Source organism: Pseudophryne corroboree, chromosome 6 (assembly GCF_028390025.1).
Source record: "Pseudophryne corroboree isolate aPseCor3 chromosome 6, aPseCor3.hap2, whole genome shotgun sequence".
In the NCBI taxonomy this organism is placed as follows: Eukaryota; Metazoa; Chordata; class Amphibia; order Anura; family Myobatrachidae; genus Pseudophryne; species Pseudophryne corroboree.
The window spans coordinates 730,085,330-730,106,927 of record NC_086449.1 but is presented as its reverse complement, the minus strand read 5'-3'; the positions used below and the strand labels follow the sequence as shown (position 1 = coordinate 730,106,927).

Sequence of the window (21,598 nt, the reverse complement as noted above, 5' to 3'; positions counted from 1 at the left end):
GCCGCAAGAACAGCAGCGGCGGCACCAGTAGCAGCATCTCGCAAACGCCAACTCTTTCCTAGGCAGGCTACGCTTTGTATCACCGCTTTCCAGAATACGCACACAGCTGAAAACCTCTTACGGCAACTGAGGAAGATCATCGCGGAATGGCTTACCCCAATTGGACTCTCCTGTGGATTTGTGGCATCGGACAACGCCAGCAATATTGTGTGTGCATTAAATATGGGCAAATTCCAGCACGTCCCATGTTTTGCACATACCTTGAATTTGGTGGTGCAGAATTTTTTAAAAAACGACAGGGGCGTGCAAGAGATGCTGTCGGTGGCCAGAAAAATTGCGGGACACTTTCGGCGTACAGGCACCACGTACAGAAGACTGGAGCACCACCAAAAACTACTGAACCTGCCCTGCCATCATCTGAAGCAAGAAGTGGTAACGAGGTGGAATTCAACCCTCTATATGCTTCAGAGGTTGGAGGAGCAGCAAAAGGCCATTCAAGCCTATACAATTGAGCACGATATAGGAGATGGAATGCACCTGTCTCAAGTGCAGTGGAGAATGATTTCAACGTTGTGCAAGGTTCTGATGCCCTTTGAACTTGCCACACGTGAAGTCAGTTCAGACACTGCCAGCCTGAGTCAGGTCATTCCCCTCATCAGGCTTTTGCAGAAGAAGCTGGAGGCATTGAAGAAGGAGCTAAAAGGGAGCGATTCCGCTAGGCATGTGGGACTTGTGGATGCAGCCCTTAATTCGCTTAACAAGGATTCACGGGTGGTCAATCTGTTGAAATCAGAGCACTACATTTTGGCCACCGTGCTCGATCCTAGATTTAAAGCCTACCTTGGATCTCTCTTTCCGGCAGACACAGGTCTGCTGGGGTTGAAAGACCTGCTGGTGACAAAATTGTCAAGTCAAGCGGAACGCGACCTGTCAACATCTCCTCCTTCACATTCTCCCGCAACTGGGGGTGCGAGGAAAAGGCTCAGAATTCCGAGCCCACCCGCTGGCGGTGATGCAGGGCAGTCTGGAGCGACTGCTGATGCTGACATCTGGTCCGGACTGAAGGACCTGACAACGATTACGGACATGTCGTCTACTGTCACTGCATATGATTCTCTCAACATTGATAGAATGGTGGAGGATTATATGAGTGACCGCATCCAAGTAGGCACGTCACACAGTCCGTACTTATACTGGCAGGAAAAAGAGGCAATTTGGAGGCCCTTGCACAAACTGGCTTTATTCTACCTAAGTTGCCCTCCCACAAGTGTGTACTCCGAAAGAGTGTTTAGTGCCGCCGCTCACCTTGTCAGCAATCGGCGTACGAGGTTACATCCAGAAAATGTGGAGAAGATGATGTTCATTAAAATGAATTATAATCAATTCCTCCGCGGAGACATTGACCATCAGCAATTGCCTCCACAAAGTACACAGGGAGCTGAGATGGTGGATTCCAGTGGGGACGAATTGATAATCTGTGAGGAGGGGGATGTACACGGTGATATATCGGAGGGTGAAGATGAGGTGGACATCTTGCCTCTGTAGAGCCAGTTTGTGCAAGGAGAGATTAATTGCTTCTTTTTTGGGGGGGGTCCAAACCAACCCGTCATATCAGTCACAGTCGTGTGGCAGACCCTGTCACTGAAATGATGGGTTGGTTAAAGTGTGCATGTCCTGTTTTGTTTATACAACATAAGGGTGGGTGGGAGGGCCCAAGGATAATTCCATCTTGCACCTCTTTTTTCTTTTCTTTTTCTTTGCATCATGTGCTGATTGGGGAGGGTTTTTTGGAAGGGACATCCTGCGTGACACTGCAGTGCCACTCCTAAATGGGCCCGGTGTTTGTGTCGGCCACTAGGGTCGCTAATCTTACTCACACAGCTACCTCATTGCGCCTCTTTTTTTCTTTGCGTCATGTGCTGTTTGGGGAGGGTTTTTTGGAAGGGACATCCTGCGTGACACTGCAGTGCCACTCCTAGATGGGCCCGGTGTTTGTGTCGGCCACTAGGGTCGCTAATCTTACTCACACAGTCAGCTACCTCATTGCGCCTCTTTTTTTCTTTGCGTCATGTGCTGTTTGGGGAGGGTTTTTTGGAAGGGCCATCCTGCGTGACACTGCAGTGCCACTCCTAGATGGGCCCGGTGTTTGTGTCGGCCACTAGGGTCGCTAATCTTGCTCACACAGTCAGCTACCTCATTGCGCCTCTTTTTTTCTTTGCGTCATGTGCTGTTTGGGGAGGGTTTTTTGGAAGGGCCATCCTGCGTGACACTGCAGTGCCACTCCTAGATGGGCCCGGTGTTTGTGTCGGCCACTAGGGTCGCTAATCTTACTCACACAGCTACCTCATTGCGCCTCTTTTTTTCTTTGCGTCATGTGCTGTTTGGGGAGGGTTTTTTGGAAGGGACATCCTGCGTGACACTGCAGTGCCACTCCTAGATGGGCCCGGTGTTTGTGTCGGCCACTAGGGTCGCTTATCTTACTCACACAGCGACCTCGGTGCAAATTTTAGGACTAAAAATAATATTGTGAGGTGTGAGGTATTCAGAATAGACTGAAAATGAGTGTAAATTATGGTTTTTGAGGTTAATAATACTTTGGGATCAAAATGACCCCCAAATTCTATGATTTAAGCTGTTTTTTAGTGTTTTTGGAAAAAAACACCCGAATCCAAAACACACCCGAATCCGACAAAAAAAATTCGGTGAGGTTTTGCCAAAACGCGTTCGAACCCAAAACACGGCCGCGGAACCGAACCCAAAACCAAAACACAAAACCCGAAAAATGTCAGGCGCTCATCTCTAGTATATACAAGAGAAAAGATATACAGGCTCAATAATGACTTGACCACTGGAGGGCACTGTTTCATCATAGTTCAGTGGTTCCAAAACTTATTTGAATCACGGTGCCCTCGAGCAGTGGTTCTCAACCTCGGTCCTCAAGTACCCCCAACAGTTCATGTTTTCCAGGTCTCCTCACAGGATTGCAAGTGAAATAATTTGCTCCACCTGTGGGTCTTTTATAATGTGTCAGTGAGTAATGAATACACCTGTTCAACTGCTAGGTGACTTGGAAAACATGAACTGTTGGGGATACTTGAGGACCGAGGTTGAGAACCACTGCCCTAGAGTATCAGAATTTTTTTTTTGCAGCACCCCTAGGCCAAAAGTTTCTTATTGAGAGATTCAGATAAAAAATAAAATTAAGTAGATTGTATATAAATGTCATCCTTAGGGTCAGTTTTGTGGTGAGGGACAGGATTCACTTCTGTTTGTCCACATATTTTATAATTGCCAGCCACCAGCACTGGTTTTGCCTATTACATTGACCGTAAATAATTTGATTTGGTCCTGGACCACCAACCAAGGGCGCCCCTGCAAGTGCTCCGAGGCACCCCAGGGTGTCACAGCACACAGTTTGAGAACCACTGTCATAGTAACGTAGTAGATGAGGTTGAAAAAAGACAAAATGTCCATCGAGTTCAACCTGTATTATAATTCTTACACTACTCAGTATATAACTAGTTAACTATAATTACCCAGATTAAGTTATGTTTATAGGTGTAACAGGAGTCTTGCTCTGCTACAAAAATTCCACCAGCGACCAACTCCAGGCTTGTGCAAAAACAACAAATACCTTTTATTCAGGTTGCTCAAATCCAAAGATACACATAAAACAAAGATAACTGTCTTTAGTATAAACAACCAGGGAGGTTAGGCCCTGCCTCACTCCCTCTTACTTACTAAGGAACCCTTCAGGTCCCGGCATCCTGACACTAGTGGCCCAGCCCTCCGGATCCCACTGTCCCTAGCAGACCTATCATCTGGACACTAATTGCCGTCAGGAGAGACTCTGCTTTAAACCCAGCACCCAGGTGCTGGCTGATGAAGCAGCTTCTTGGGCTAAGAAGCCTATAAGACCTGGTCTGGGCCAAATGGATGGGAACCTGGTCCATTCACACTTCCCATCCACCCCCAGGACCCTGTGTGTAGCTTACAGGTGGCAAAGTACCTCTCCTGCCACAAGGTCTAAATAACAGCTATAATTCATGCTTTTTCTAACAATATTTTCCTTTAAATGCTATATCCTTGGATATTTCGTTCAGCTAGGAATTTATCTAATTCATTTTTAAACATATTGACTGAGTCCGCCATTACTATCTTCTCTGGCAGAGAATTCCACATTTTTACTGCCCTTAGTGTTACTGCCCTTATTGTGAAGAACCCTTTTCTTCATTCGGTTTGAAACGTTCTCTCCTCCAACCTCAGAGGGTGCCCACGTGTCCTGTGTAGAGCCTTTTCGATAAACAAATCGCCTGATAGATCTTTGTACTGTCCCTTTATAGATTTGTAAATATTAATAATGTCTCCTCTTAGACGCCGCTTTTTGAGTGTAAACATATCTAACCTAGTAAGCCTTTCCTCATAGGCCCTCATTCCAAGTTGATTGCTCGCTAGCTGTTTTTAGCAGCCGTGCAAACGCATAGTTGCCGCCCACGGGGGAGTGTATTTTCGCTTTGCAAGTGTATGAACGCCTGTGCAGACGAGCTCTGCAAAAACATTTTGTGCAGTTTCAGAGTAGGTCTGAACTTACTCAGCCCTTGCGATCACTTCATTCTTTTTGATGCCGGAATTGACGTCACACACCCGCCCGGACACGCCTGCGTTTTCCCTACCACTCCCAGAAAACGGTCAGTTGACACCCATAAACGCCCTCTGTCAATCTTCTTGCGATCGGCTGTGCGTATGGATTCTTCGGTAAATCCATAGCTCAGCAACGATCCGCATTGTACCCGTACGACGTGTTTGCGCATTGCGGTGCATACGCATGCACAGTAGAGACCTGATCGCAGCGCAGAGAAAATCGTCAGCGTGCGATCAACTCGGTATGACCCCCATAGTCCAGTGCCTCTAACCCCTTGATCAGTTTGGTGGCTCGCCTCTGAACCCTTTCAAGTTCCAAGATATCTTTTCTATAGTGCGGTGGCCAGAACTGTACACAATATTCAAGGTGTGGCCGTACCAATGATTTGTACAGTAGGATTACACTCTCATCCCATGCCTCAATTCCACGTTTTATGCATGCTAACAACTTATTTGCTTATTTGCTTTTGTTGCTGCACTTTAACATTGGGATATGCTACTAAAGGGTCTATTTATTAAGCCTTGGATGGAGATAAAGTCGCTGGAGATAAAATACCAGCTAATCAGCTCCTAACTGCCATGTCGCAGGCTGTGTTTGAAAAATGACAGGTAGGAGCTGATTGACTGGTACTTTATCTCCAGCGATTTCATATCCATAGTCCATAGTAAATAGACCCCTATGTCTATTATCAATGAGCACCCCCTGTCGTAGTTTATTATTGTTACCTAATGTCAGAGAAACAAGCTTTCCATTTAAATGTCTTATTTATTTATTTATTTATTTATTTATTTATTAGCAGTTAATTATATATAACAAAATATTCTGATGTGCTTTACAATTGGGAACCAAACAGTAATAGAAAAGTAATAAAACAAGACTTGGAAATAACAAACAGACAAAGAGGTTAGGGGGGGTCATTCCGAGTTGTTCGCTCGCAAGCGGATTTTAGCAGATTTGCTCATGCTAAGCCGCCGCCTACTGGGAGTGAATCTTAGCATCTTAAAATTGCGAATGAAGTATTCGCAATATTGCGATTACACACCTCGTAGCAGTTTCTGAGTAGCTCCAGACTTACTCGGCATCTGCGATCATTTCAGTGCTTGTCGTTCCTGGTTTGACGTCACAAACACACCCAGCGTTCGCCCAGACACTCCCCCGTTTCTCCGGCCACTCCTGCGTTTTTTCCGGAAACGGTAGCGTTTTTTCCCACACGCCCATAAAACGGCCTGTTTCCGCCCAGGAACACCCATTTCCTGTCAATCACATTACGATCGCCAGAACGATGAAAATGCCGTGAGTAAAATTCCTAAGTGCATAGCAAATTTACTTGGCGCAGTCGCAGTGCGGACATTGCACATGCGCATTAAGCGGAAAATCGCTGCGATGCGAAGATTTTTACCGAGCGAACAACTCGGAATGACCCCCTAGAAAGCCCTGCTTGAAAGCTTACAAGTTATAGGAGTGACCGGTGTTATACTGTATGTCAGCTGTAGCTACTATCGGCTATGTTGGAGCAGATATGGTGTAAACAGATATGTGAGCTGCACCAATACTTATGAGTATGCAGCTTGGAGGTGAAGCCCTGAATGACATCACTTGTAGAATGACAGACTGTATTGTGAAATTGCATCTTCCTGCTCTGTGTGTGTGCGACAGGTGACATTTACAATTACAAAAGACCGCAGCTCTAAATGGCTTATACAGTAAAGCAGCCACCTTATACCCTCCCACCCCCTGTGGTCTGTCTAATCCTTTACATGTCACTTCATTTTTCTTCAGACTAGCTTACGTGATTTCTCCTAAAACTGTTTTACTATTTTGTCTAGTGAAGTGCCAAAATATGCGGATTACATTTGTCATGATGAAGAAGAAGTTGTGAAACTCGTCTCATCACCACCTCTCAGCGACCAGATTGAAACGATATGGGTGCTAGGTGGAGTGGAGTGCTATACAGTAAGTGATGCAGCTCAATCGGGGGCATCTTAAGAAAGGAAGGGGCCCATGTGCAGTCTCCGTCTGGGCCTCCTCCTCACTAGCCAGCAGTGCAGTGGGACTCTGAGCACTAGGGTTAATAGGAGATCCTACCGCTTCACCAGACAGGGATAAATGGTGCGGCGACCATTTTCCTGGTGATTTTCCTACTGCACATGCGCAAACACCGGATAAATGATCACAGTGCCATTTTCCCAGTGATTTATTCAGCGCTGCTGCTGCTGACATGGAACTATGGAGGGGTAAGTATCCATCAAATGGGTGCAGAGTGTGCAGTGTGGGCCCCCCTGTACCCAGGGGCCCATGTAGACTGCACACCTTGCACCCATTATAGATATGCCAGTGAGCTCAATGGTAATGTAACAAAAGAGAGCATCAGTGGCAACCTTATACAACATTTCAGGGACACATAAGGGCGACTATACTAGCCACAAGTCAGGTTCCGGTGACTTGTGTGTTAAGTTTAGAAGCTAGATTCTGCTTGCACCCTACAAAGGTGTGAACAGAATCTGCAAAAATGTGTCTCACAAGCTTCCGATGGCTGCGCACGGCTAATTGAATCCACCCCATAGACATTGTACTAATCAGCACCTCCTTCCGGCATTCTGTGCCATCCATGCCCCTAGTCTTGAAACATCTGTGCCTGCTTGACCCGACTTTCTATAACTTTGAAAATATTGAGGTATTAGAGAAAACAGATATGTCAGAATATAGCACTTTCTCAGGTTACAGGCTTCCTTTCTTACTTAGGAAACCTCTTACTATGGGACCGAGACTCCATGATCCTTTGCAGGAAAGCTCTACTAAGACTGCTTTGTTGGCAGGTGGGATCTGGCCTCAGGATGGCCAGTGTCCTACCAGAGATGCTGCGCTATGGAGTTCTGTCCTCGCGTCACTGACCCCTAACACTAGTTTCAGGAAGAAGTGCATGAGCCTTATCTTCTCTGCACCTTTACCTTGGTATACTTACCTGTTACCTCTCATTCTAGAACATGATGCAACACCCTTGGTGTAACCACATCTACTTCACCCAGATTATGGCAGATTTCGAATGTGACACCTTCTTTCCTGTTTTTGACAAAGAAGTCTTCAAACTGAAGGAAAAGTAAGTTATGCACAATAAATGTATTACAACTTTGGGGGGATATGTATCAACTTTCTAAAGAGGGAAGTTGGAGGTGTTGCCCACAGCATCCAATCAGATCCTAGCTATCATTTTATAGAATGCACTAGATAGAAGCTGATTGATTACTATAGGCAACATCTCCATATGTCCTCTTTAGAAGGTATGATACATCACCCCTTAGTCCCAGACCTTTGCCAGAAAGTGGGATGAAACTATAATCATATACTTCACCTTATGCTCTATGATGGTCATTCCGAGTTGTTCGCTCGTTGCCGATTTTCGCTATGCTGCGATTTGTTGCTAACTGCGCATGCGCATGGTACGCAGAGCGCATGCGCTAAGTTATTTAACACAAAACTTAGTAGATTTGCTGGTGTTCGAGCGACGCTTTTCAGTCGCACTGCTGATCGGTGAATGATTGACAGGAAAGGGGCGTTTCTGGGTGGTAACTGAGCGTTTTCTGGGAGTGTGCTAAAAAACGCAGGCGTGTCAGGTAAAAACGCGGGAGTGTCTGGAGAAACGGGGGAGTGGCTGGCCGAACGCAGGGCGTGTTTGTGATGTCAAACCAGGAACTAAACGGACTGAGCTGATTGCAATCTAGGAGTAGGTCTGGGGCTACTCAGAAACTGCAAAGAATTATTTAGTAGCAGTTTTGCTAATCTTTCGTTCGCAATTCTGCTATGCTAAGATACACTCCCAGAGGGCGGCGGCCTAGCGTGTGCAATGCTGCTAAAAGCAGCTAGCGAGCGAACAACTCGGAATGAGCGCCAATGTCTCATAGAGAGTTCCTATAAATCATAGCTCCCTCTCACCTTCAGACATACTCAATCAGAATGACCAGGCACTGGGCAAAGCAATGCACTGGGGCCACTACTCACCCATTCACGGTAATAAAAAAAAAACATAACTGGTTCTGCACCGTCTGCCCACATACTTCCGTACAGTGAATGGTTGTCAGCACTCTGATTGGTGGATTACTTCAACCATCCACCAGTGAGGATGTAGCTATGTGTTCCCGTATTATTAATATCTAAATGTGCAAATGGCATATAACATACATTTGAGACCTATAGAATGTGATAAGGAGCCAAATATACTTATGTTTCAGAGGAATTCTCTGAGCGTTTATTATATCTATTGAGGCTTTATTCTTATGCTGCGGGCTGGATCTCAGTAATATTAAATAAAAGAGACAATGTGGGGTTTGTGCCAGATATGGGATAAAACGAACTGATCCTTCTTTAAAATGTCTCATATGTAATACTGTTTCTGTGTGTAGCGGAAATTCAGTGTAATTATATACGCACTGCTATTAATTTATAAATGGGCACGATCCTCCGGTACTGACACAAACTGCAACTTAGTTAAATACGGTTAGCAGTGAATGTGCTATCAATATGTCCTGTATGAACACAATTTAATATTGTGCAGCACAAGTGACAATTGCTGCTAATACGTATATGCAATACCAACCTATATATGTAAACTACTTCATGCAGTATTAATAGCAGTAGTTGGTATCAGAGATTGATGAGATATATAAAACAGACAGTTTTGAACACAGTACAGTGAGACTTTTTATCAAAGCATATCCCCACTAGTTCTCTCTAATACCTAGGCTATTCATACTATATTATACAAGTATTTTTACTTTGTATGACAGTCTTTGATTCCAGGCCTGAGTCACATACTTAGCAACATTGTCTCACTACTTAGCTATAACATCAGAATCAAGTTTATTATATTTACAGCCTTAAGGGAAGGAGTGGTGACTTATTGTTGCATATTTTTGAAACACAGTTACAATTTGAAGTAACAGTTTGTGACTCAAAAGGAAGACAGCATATCTTTTTCTCTGTCACAGTACATAGGCTCCTGCTATTACAAAAATTGCAGGTCTCATATGAACATAGGCCCTCATTCCGAGTTGATCGGTCGCAAGGCGAATTTAGCAGAGTTACACACGCTAAGCCTACGCCTACTGGGAGTGTATCTTAGCATCCTAAAATTGCGACCGATGTATTCGCATTATTGCGATCATAAACTACTTAGCAGTTTTAGAGTAGCTCCACACTTACTCTGCCTGTGCGATCAGTTCAGTGCTTGTCGTTCCTGGATTGACGTCAGAAACACACCCAGCGTTCGCTCAGACACTCCCCCGTTTCTCCGGCCACTCCTGCGTTTTTTCCGGAAACGGTAGCGTTTTCATCCACACGCCCCTAAAACGCTGTGTTTCCGCCCAGTAACACCCATTTCCTGTCAATCACACTACGATCGCCGGAGCGAAGAAAAAGCCGTGAGTAAAAATCCAATCTTCATAGCAAAGTTACTTGGCGCAGTCGCAGTGCGACTATTGCGCATGCGCACTAAGCGAAATTTCACTGCGATGCGATGAAAAATAACGAGCGATCAACTCGGAATGAGGGCCATAGCACTGATACAGTGCTGCATGAATACATGTATGTGAATGCACAATTGAAATAAATACAAGAAAACAGACTAAGGGAAGAACACAATAGCTTTGTTTTTAAATCTTTATTCACATATTGTTTAATTTGTCTTACTTCACAAAAAAAATTTTTTCTCTCTCTATGAATTTTAATATTTCGCTCCATTCTTAATAAAGGACAATTGAGAACCATATAAATATAATATATAAAAGAAACTTATGCATCAATTTAGATTATTGGGCATTTAAGCCTTTATTTGACATTGTTGCTGTGGATATATATGCTTTACAATAATAATTATATTAAAATGTATCAGTTGGATGAGTGCACCTAAAACTTACCTGGTTTCTTTTTCCTTTCCCCTCTCTATGGGGATTTGACTCTATATCCTCATTTAAACCAGTTGGTAGCACCTCTGTAAGCCTTCAAATTTTCTTTTTATATATATATATATATATATATATATATATATATATATATATATATATGTGTGAATCCCTAAAATAGGATTAAACTAGACATGATGAAAGGCATCCCAACTTTATGATTCATATATAATTTATTTATCTCGGTGCGGGTTACCCTCCAGATCTGGTAGGAGCCTCTTGCTTGACCAGTATTGGAACCTCTAAACTCGGAATGAGCGCCAATGTCTCATAGAGAGTTCCTATAAATCATAGCTCCCTCTCACCTTCAGACATACTCAATCAGAATGACCAGGCACTGGGCAAAGCAATGCACTGGGGCCACTACTCACCCATTCACGGTAATAAAAAAAAAAAAACATAACTGGTTCTGCACCGTCTGCCCACATACTTCCGTACAGTGAATGGTTGTCAGCACTCTGTTTGGTGGATTACTTCAACCATCCACCAGTGAGCATGCTGGCAGGTATTCACTCAGGGCCGTCTTTTCGTATGGGCTCAATGGGCTCTTGCCCAAGGGCCCCAGGAGTAAAAGGGCCCTAGGCTAATAGCTGAGGGTCCCCTCTTTCCAGGGGTACCAGATTTTTGAAAATCGGCCCTGGGGAACCGGAGATATCTGACTTCAAAGCAGTAGTCCCCATCCAAGCCTGTTAATTGTTCTTCCCAGCTAGATATCTAGGGTTTTGTCTGACTTAGAGTTTTTCTGAGGGAATACTCCAAAAGCTGTGACTCTCCCCTTTCAGTGGACATTGGCAGCTTGTCTCTACTATGTCCAGAACCAGAGATATCAGCCTTCAAGCAGCTGGTCCCTGCTACAGCTCCACATGCCTAATATGCAGTTTTATATTTTTGTCGGTGGATTGCTCTGGCTACTGAAGTCTGATCCCCAAGTCCCCAGCACCTCCTGAAAGGTGGGACTCTCTAGTTTTTTTATCCCAGTTAAGCTAAGAAATCTATTTCCAGGAACTGGAGATATCTGCAGTAAAGCAAGCTGCCCTGACCCCCGGAAAATGATGAATATTAAGCCCACTCCACTATCCACCCCTCCCCTGTGTATTAAACACCCCCTACCACCCTGGAAGTCATGTACTGGGGCCCCTTCATTCAGCCCAATGTCCCCTTCTACAGTTTAGCATTCTCCTTCCCGCACCATTTGTGAAGTAAAGGAGTAATTAGCAGAAATTATTTCTCCAGGTCCTACATGCTGAACGAAAGATAGAACCCCCTATCCCCCGCGGGACATCAAAGCTGCCACTGATAGCACCCCCCACCCCTACCGCTGATGCGTGGGTAGGGGCCCCAGTGCATTGCTGTGCCCAGGGGCCTACACTGCTGTTAAGACGGCTCTGTATTCACTGTCTGGCTGTAGCTTGGGAGGCAGGTAGAGAGGCCTGGGTCTCCCTGCTTGAAGGCCCCTAGAATTATGAGGCCCTGGGCTGCTGCACTGTGTGCCCATACGTTAAGATGACCCTGACCAGAATAGCACAATTGTTTATGCTTCCCAAAATTATCACTTGGAACTAATAAGCTAATTTAGACAGCTGCCATTAAATCTGACTCATCTTCCTGCTGATAATTCCTTTCAAATGCCACTGGCTGCACTATACAACTGAGTGGCCTAAGTGGTATTTTTTGTAAAGTTGAGATGTTGCCCATAGCAACCAATAAGATTCTGGCTATTATTTTCTAGAAGGTGCTAGATGTCACAACTAAGGGCCTGAGCTGACGGGAGGCAGCCTCAGTTGTAGGGGCTGAGATGTACCGGAACCCGGGAGGTTGTATCAGACCCCTGGACATGTAAGTAACATGAATAATAACTGCCCGAAGGCGTGACCACGACAACTTGGATAAAAGTCAATGATGTTTATTATGACAACTCCGCAACACAGCAGCAGTAAAAGAAAACGTAAAAGTCAGCAAATAATAAATACAGTTCCTGGGTACTACAGGATGGCAGGAGCCACAGGGCACTGGTAGTGTGAGATAGTTCTTATGATCTTCTAGATGGAAAGTCCTTACCAGGCCCGACTGTAGCAATGGAGATAACCCAGGATTGTGCCAGCTGGTGTTCCAGGAAAAGCTGGGTTGCTGAAGGTGAAACAGCTGCTGTGGATACTGGCTGGAACCAGACTGTTGTTAGCACGGAGTGGATACTGGCTGGAACCAGTTAAATAATAAATGAACTTGGGAGCGATGAAATATGAACTGAAATGTAGAACTTGAGAGCGGAGAAATAATAATACCGGTGGAGAGTGGTAAAGTGTAGAAAGGACACCGGCCCTTTAAGGGAAGCTGTACTCTGCTGGAAGCTGAGCTGGAAGCAGGTAATGTTGTAGCTGGAAACAGATGAATCCACAATGGATTGGAGAGTCAGGCTACACCGCAGGTGGAATGCTGGTGCGGGTCTCTATGGTGGAAGTCTTGAGACAGGAGCTGGAACCTGGAAGACAATCACAGGAGAGAGACAAACAGGAACTAGGTTTGACAACCAAAGCACTGACGCCTTCCTTGCTCAGGCACAGTGTATTTATACCTGCAGCAAGGAAGGGATTGGCTAGGCAATTATGCAGATTAACAATACTGACAACAGATTGGAGGAAATGATCAGCTGACAGAATCCAAGATGGCTGCGCCCATGCAGACACTTGGAGGGAAGTTTGGTTTGTAATCCATGTGGTAATGAAAACAGTAATGGCGGCGCCGGCCACTGGAGACAGGAGACGCCAGGCTGACAAGTGCACATCCAACCACGCGGACACAGCGGAGGCCGCGGCTGACGTAATCGCCACTCTGACACTCTGCATGCAGAAGCTCAGGGACGGCGGCGGAGGCCGCGGGAGACGCCATGCCAGATGTAATAAGGCGTTATTGTGACAGCGTCTCAGAGAGACAGGAGAGGATGCAGGAATGTGAACATTAGGATAACAGATGGGATCCGGTCCTGGAGCGCTGAGCCAGCCTTAGGAGGCATCTGATGGGTAAGAAATGGCGTCCAGATACCCGGATCGTGACAGCACCCCCCCCCTTTAGGAGTGGCCCCAGGACACTTCTTTGGCTTTTGAGGAAACTTGGAATGGAATCTCCGGACCAAGGCAGGAGCATGGACATCAGAAGCATTGGTCCATGAACGTTCCTCAGGACCATAACCCTTCCAGTCAATAAGATATTGTAGTTGACCGTAACGGTGACGTGAGTCCAGGATCTTGGCCACTTCATACTCAACGCCTCGTTGAGTTTGGACTTTCGGAGTTGGAGGAAGTGAGGAATGAAACCGATTCAAGATCAGCGGTTTCAACAGGGAAACATGGAATGTCCTGGGTATTTTTAAGAAGGGAGGCAACTGGAGTCTGTAAGCAACAGGATTGATGACTTGTTCAATCTTGAAAGGACCGATATAGCGAGGTGCAAACTTCATACTGGGAACTCTTAACCTCAAATTCTTCGTGGATAACCATACCCGATCACCCACCTTGAGAGCAGGAACTGCTCGACGCTTCTTATCCGCAAACTTCTTGTACCTGAACGATGCCTTGAGCAGAGCTGATCGTACGCTCTTCCAGATATTGGCAAACTGATGCAAGGTGATATCCACTGCGGGAACAGAAGTTGCTGGAAGCGGTTGGAACTCAGGGACTTTAGGGTGGAATCCAAAGTTAGTGAAGAATGGTGTTGAAGCAGATGAAGAATGATACTGGTTGTTATGACAGAACTCGGCCCAGGGAAGTAATTGAACCCAGTCATCTTGAGAGGAGGACACATAGATGCGGAGGAAGGCCTCCAAGTCCTGATTCACCCTCTCGGTTTGACAATTGGTCTGAGGATGGTAAGCCGTGGAAAACTTTAGCTTGACTTGGAGGACTTGACATAAACTTCGCCAGAATTTGGCTGTGAATTGAACTCCTCGATCTGAGATAATTTCTTCAGGAAGACCGTGGAGTCGGAAGATCTCTTGTATGAATACTTGAGCCAACTTGGAAGCTGACGGAAGACCGGTGAGAGGAATGAAGTGTGCCATCTTGGTGAACCGGTCAACTACCACCCAGATGGTATTGAACTTGTTGCACATGGGTAAGTCTGTAATAAAATCCATCGACAAGTGGGTCCATGGTGGACGGGGAACGGATAGTGGAACCAGTTGCCCCGCAGGCGACTGGCGGGATACTTTATGTTGGGCACACTTTGGGCAAGATGCAATAAACTCCAAGACGTCCTTTTTCAGAGTTGGCCACCAATAGGACCTAGAGATAAACTCCAGGGTTTTTTGGATACCTGTATGTCCGGCAAAACGGGAAGCATGGGCCCAATGCATGAGCTTCTTCCTTAGCATCGGCTTCACAAAACTTTTCCCTGATGGGGGCGTAGAGTCCATCCCTACCGTGGAGAATGCCAACGGATTTATAATAGGATGCTTGTCTGAAGACTCTGACTCATTTTCTTGCTCCCATGAGCGGGAAAGGGCATCGGCCTTGCGATTCTGAGAGCCCGGACAGAACTGGAGTTTAAAGTCGAACCTGGAAAAGAAAAGTGCCCATCTGGCCTGACGAGGGTTGAGACATTGTGCGCCCTTCAGGTATAAAAGGTTCTTGTGGTCTGTAAGTATGGTGATTAAATGAGAAGCTCCCTCCAACAGATACCTCCACTCTTCTAGAGCGAGCTTGATGGCTAGCAACTCCTGGTCGCCAATGGCATAGTTGCGCTCAGCTGGGGAGAACTTCCGGGAGAAGAAACTGCAAGGATGTAAATGGCCATCTTTAGCCCTCTGAGATAACACCGCTCCTACTCCAACGGAGGAGGCATCCACCTCTAGGATGAAAGGAGAGTCGATGTCAGGCTGTTTCAGGACAGGCGCAGAGATGAACCTCTGTTTTAAAAGATGAAAAGCTTGCATGGCTTCTTCAGACCACTTGGACGGGTTAGCACCCTTCTTGGTGAAAGCAGTAATAGGCGCCACAATGGTGGAAAAGTCTCGTATAAACTTTCGGTAATAATTGGCGAACCCTAAGAACCTCTGGACCCCTTTGAGGGTTAAGGGTACCGGCCAATTCTGAATTGCTTGTAGTTTCTCAGGATCCATCTCTAGTCCGGAACCGGACACAATGTACCCTAGAAACGGAATGGACTTGACTTCAAAGACGCATTTTTCTAATTTGCAATAGAGATGATTGACACGGAGACGGGACAGAACCTCTTTAACCCAAAAACGATGTTCCTCTAAATCGTTGGCAAAAATGAGGATATCGTCTAGATAGACCACGACATGACGGTATAGAATGTCTCTGAAAATCTCATTGACAAAATGCTGGAAGACAGCTGGAGCATTGCTCAATCCGAAGGGCATGACGAGGTACTCATAATGTCCGTCACGGGTGTTAAAGGCGGTCTTCCACTCGTCACCCTCACGGATCCGGATGAGATTGTATGCACCTCGCAAGTCCAGCTTTGTAAAGATGGTAGCTCCGCTAACTCTGTCAAAGAGCTCAGTAATCAGGGGTAAAGGATAACGGTTCTTGATGGTAATGTCGTTCAAACCTCTGTAGTCGATGCACGGCCGCAGACCACCATCTTTCTTTTTTACAAAAAAGAAGCCTGCGCCGGCTGGGGAAGAAGAAGGTCGAATGAACCCCTTTGCTAGGTTCTCTTTAATGTATTCCTCCATAGAATGCGTCTCAGGCAGAGACAACGGATAAGTTCGGCCTCGAGGTGGAACCTTCCCTGGAACGAGATCAATCGGGCAGTCCCATTCTCTATGAGGAGGAAGGATATCAGCAGAAGCTTTACTGAACACATCCGTGAAATCTTGATATGGAGGAGGTGGAACATCAGACGACCTGGGGGAGGAAGAACAGACAGGCAATACTTTAAACAAACATGTCTCTGCACAGGAGGAACCCCATGCCAGGATTTGCGTAGTCGTCCAATCAATTGTAGGATTGTGAAGACGGAGCCATGGAAGGCCCAGGACCACAGGATGTGTGGCTCTTGGAATCACTAAAAGTGAAATAAGTTCGGAATGAAGAACTCCCACTCTCAGACGAACTGGTAGAGTCCTTAGAGCAATAACAGTATCAAAAATTTTACTGCCATCCACGGCAGTTAAGGAAAAGGAGGAAGGAAGTCTCTCGGTGGGTAGGGACCACCGTTTAACATAGGCTTCAGTAATAAAGTTCCCAGCTGCTCCGGAATCAAGGAGAGCAATGACGTTCCGATAACGTTGAGCAACTTGAAGCGAGACTGGGAGATTACAATCATGAGGAGATGGAGAGGAGATCATTACTCCTAGCCGGCCCTCTCCTGGGCGAGCTAGGGTTTGGAGTTTTCCCGGACGTTCGGGACAGGCATTGATGGTGTGAGACGGAGCTGCACAGTAAAGACAAAGAGACTCAGAGAGACGTCTTCGGCGCTCAGCAGGAGTTAAACGGGAACGGCCAATTTGCATGGGCTCATCTTTAGATGGTGACAGTTGACGAGGAGGAGGAGCAGAAGATTTTGGAGCAGATGATCTTCCACGCTCAGTTGCTCTCTCTCTGAAACGTAAATCAACTTTCGTGCAGAGTGAGATTAGCTCATCTAACTTAGAAGGTAAGTCTCTGGTAGCTAACTCATCTTTAATAAGCTCAGATAAGCCATGCCAGAATGCAGCATACAGGGCCTCGTCGTTCCATGCCAGTTCGGATGCCAGGATCTGGAACTGTATCAGATATTGTCCTACAGTACGTGACCCCTGGCGTAAACGGAGAATCTCGGATGAAGCTGAGGTTACCCGGCCTGGCTCGTCGAAGATGCGCCTGAATGTTAACACGAATGCAGTGTAAGAAGATAGCAGGGTGTCGGACCTCTCCCATAACGGTGATGCCCAGTCAAGGGCGGAGCCACTGAGAAGAGAGATGATGTAGGCAATTTTTGTACGGTCACTGGGAAAATTGCCAGGTTGTAGCTCAAACTGAATCTCACACTGGTTGAGAAATCCCCTGCAGAATCTTGGAGATCCGTCAAATTTTGCTGGCGTTGGAAGATGAAGACGTGGAGCAGAAATGGGTAAGGTGGGTGGGGTTATAGCTGGAGTCACTGTGGTTGACGCACCAGATGCGCCTGATCCACGGAGAGTTGTCTGAATCCCATCCAGCCGAGTAGAGAGATCCTGGAGACAGCGGATGATGTGGCCCTGTGCAGCCTCCTGATGTTCTAGTCGGGCTGCCAGTTCTTGCATCGGCCTGGCCGCTTGATCCTGGTCTCCGGCTGGATTCATTAGGTCAGTGCTTACTGTCACAACTGAGGGCCTGAGCTGACGGGAGGCAGCCTCAGTTGTAGGGGCTGAGATGTACCGGAACCCGGGAGGTTGTATCAGACCCCTGGACATGTAAGTAACATGAATAATAACTGCCCGAAGGCGTGACCACGACAACTTGGATAAAAGTCAATGATGTTTATTATGACAACTCCGCAACACAGCAGCAGTAAAAGAAAACGTAAAAGTCAGCAAATAATAAATACAGTTCCTGGGTACTACAGGATGGCAGGAGCCACAGGGCACTGGTAGTGTGAGATAGTTCTTATGATCTTCTAGATGGAAAGTCCTTACCAGGCCCGACTGTAGCAATGGAGATAACCCAGGATTGTGCCAGCTGGTGTTCCAGGAAAAGCTGGGTTGCTGAAGGTGAAACAGCTGCTGTGGATACTGGCTGGAACCAGACTGTTGTTAGCACGGAGTGGATACTGGCTGGAACCAGTTAAATAATAAATGAACTTGGGAGCGATGAAATATGAACTGAAATGTAGAACTTGAGAGCGGAGAAATAATAATACCGGTGGAGAGTGGTAAAGTGTAGAAAGGACACCGGCCCTTTAAGGGAAGCTGTACTCTGCTGGAAGCTGAGCTGGAAGCAGGTAATGTTGTAGCTGGAAACAGATGAATCCACAATGGATTGGAGAGTCAGGCTACACCGCAGGTGGAATGCTGGTGCGGGTCTCTATGGTGGAAGTCTTGAGACAGGAGCTGGAACCTGGAAGACAATCACAGGAGAGAGACAAACAGGAACTAGGTTTGACAACCAAAGCACTGACGCCTTCCTTGCTCAGGCACAGTGTATTTATACCTGCAGCAAGGAAGGGATTGGCTAGGCAATTATGCAGATTAACAATACTGACAACAGATTGGAGGAAATGATCAGCTGACAGAATCCAAGATGGCTGCACCCATGCAGACACTTGGAGGGAAGTTTGGTTTGTAATCCATGTGGTAATGAAAACAGTAATGGCGGCGCCGGCCACTGGAGACAGGAGACGCCAGGCTGACAAGTGCACATCCAACCACGCGGACACAGCGGAGGCCGCGGCTGACGTAATCGCCACTCTGACACTCTGCATGCAGAAGCTCAGGGACGGCGGCGGAGGCCGCGGGAGACGCCATGCCAGATGTAATAAGGCGTTACTGTGACAGCGTCTCAGAGAGACAGGAGAGGATGCAGGAATGTGAACATTAGGATAACAGATGGGATCCGGTCCTGGAGCGCTGAGCCAGCCTTAGGAGGCATCTGATGGGTAAGAAATGGCGTCCAGATACCCGGATCGTGACACTAGATAATGATAAGTAGAAAATGATTAATTGCTGTGGGCAACATCTCCACATCTGGAAACATGCACTTTAGTAAGTATACCCCTAAGTGACCAGCAATCACTGGACACACAGCAACACTTGTGTCAGAGTAAAGGATGGGTAAAGGAGCAGTGATATATATCTGCTAACTAGAGATGTGCACCGGAAATTTTTCGGGTTTTGTGCTCTGGTTTTGGATTCGGTTCCGCGGCCGTGTTTTGTATTCGGACGCGTTTTGGCAAAACCTCCCTGAAATTTTTTTGTCGGATTCGGGTGTGTTTTGGATTCGGGTGGTTTTTTTTTTTTAAAAAACCCTCAAAAACAGCTTAAATCATAGAATTTAGGGGTAATTTTGATCCCATAGTATTATTAACCTCAATAACCATAATTTCCACTCATTTCCAGTCTATTCTGAACACCTCACACCTCACAATGTTATTTTTAGTCCTAAAACTTGCACCAAGGTCGCTGGATGACTAAGCTAAGCGACCCAAGTGGGCGGCACAAACACCTGGCCCATCTAGGAGTGGCACTGCAGTGTCAGACAGGATGGCACTTAAAAAAATTAGCCCCAAACATCACATGATGCAGAGATAAAAAAAAAAAAAAAAAGGAGGTGCAAGATGGAATTGTCCTTGGGCCCTCCCACCCACCCTTATGTTTTATAAACAGGACATGCACACTTTAACAAACCCATCATTTCAACCACAGGGTCTGCCACACGACTGTGGCTGAAATGACTGGTTGGTTTGGGCCCCCACCAAAAAAGAAGCAATCAATCTCTCCTTGCACAAACTGGCTCTACAGAGGCTAGATGTCCACCTCCTCCTCATCGTCCGATTCATTACCCCTTTCACTGTGTACATCCCCCTCCTCACAGAGTATTAATTCGTCGCCACTGGAATCCACCATCTCAGGTCCCTGTGTACTTTCTGGAGGCAATTGCTGGTGAATGTCTCCACGGAGCAATTGATTATAATTCATTTTGATGAACATCATCTTCTCCACATTTTGTGGAAGTAACCTCGTACGCCGATCGCTGACAAGGTGACCGGCTGCACTAAACACTCTTTCGGAGTACACACTGGAGAGGGGGGGGGGGGGGGGTCAACTTAGGTAAAATAAAGCCAGTCTGTGCAAGGGCCTCCAAATTGCTTCTTTTTCCTGCCAGTATACGTACGGACTGTCTGACGTGCCTACTTGGATGCTGTCACTCATATGATCCTCCACCATTCTTTCAATGGTGACAGAATCATACGCAGTGACAGTAGACGACATTAGCCTTTTCCTCGCAGCCCCAGTTGCGGGAGAATGTGAAGGAAGAGCTGTTGATGGGTAACGTTCCGCTTGACTTGACAAGTGTCTCACCAGCAGGTCTTTGAACATGTGCAGACTTGTGTCTGCCGGAAAGAGAGATACAACGTAGGCTTTAAACCTAGGATCGAGCACGGTGGCCAAAATGTAGTGCTCTGATTTCAACAGATTGACCACCCGTGAATCCTGGTTAAGCGAATTAAGGGCTCCATCCACAAGTCCCACATGCCTAGCGGAATCGCTCCGTTTTAGCTCCTCCTTCAATCTCTCCAGCTGCTTCTGCAAAAATCTGATAAAGGGAATGACCTGACTCAGGCTGGCAGTGTCTGAACTGACTTCACGTGTGGCAAGTTCAAAGGGTTGCAGAACCTTGCACAACGTTGAAATCATTCTCCACTGCGCTTGAGTCAGGTGCATTCCCCCTCCTTTGCCTATATTGTAGGCAGATGTATAGGCTTGAATGGCCTTTTGCTGCTCCTCCATCCTCTGAAGCATATAGAAGGTTGAATTCCACCTCGTTACCACCTCTTGCTTCAGATAATGGCGGGGCAGGTTCAGGAGTGTTTGCTGGTGCTCCAGTCTTTGGCACGCGGTGGCTGAATGCCGAACGTGGCCCGCAATTCTTCGGGCCACCGACAGCATCTCTTGCATGCCCCTGTCGTTTTTTAAATAATTCTGCACCACCAAATTCAATGTATGTGCAAAACATGGGACGTGCTGGAATTTGCCCACATGTAATGCACGCACAATATTGGTGGCGTTGTCCGATGTCACAAATCCCCAGGAGAGTCCAATTGGGGTAAGCCATTTTGCGATGATGTTCCTCAGTTTCTGTAAGAGGTTGTCAGCTGTGTGCCTCTTAATGAAAGCGATGATACAAAGCGTAGCCTGCCTAGGAACAAGTTGGCGTTTGCGAGATGCTGCTACTGGTGCCGCCGCTGCTGTTCTTGCTGCGGGAGGCAATACATCTACCCAGTGGGCTGTCACAGTCATATAGTCCTGAGTCTGCCCTGCTCCACTTGTCCACATGTCCATGGTTAGGTGGACATTGAGTAC

General features: G+C 46.5%; 1 protein-coding gene across 3 annotated transcripts in view; it reads left to right on the top strand.

Moving 5' to 3' along the window:
* The window catches only part of LOC134935628 (dihydrofolate reductase-like), a 146,532-nt gene that overhangs the window by 85,197 nt on the left and 39,737 nt on the right, over positions 1–21,598 (top strand). For all 3 annotated transcript variants that reach the window (XM_063930566.1, XM_063930565.1, XM_063930564.1), the window contains 2 exons: positions 6,469–6,595; positions 7,624–7,739. In XM_063930566.1, the coding sequence (XP_063786636.1) occupies positions 6,469–6,595; positions 7,624–7,739 (243 nt within the window). The remainder of the gene's footprint in view (positions 1–6,468; positions 6,596–7,623; positions 7,740–21,598) is intronic.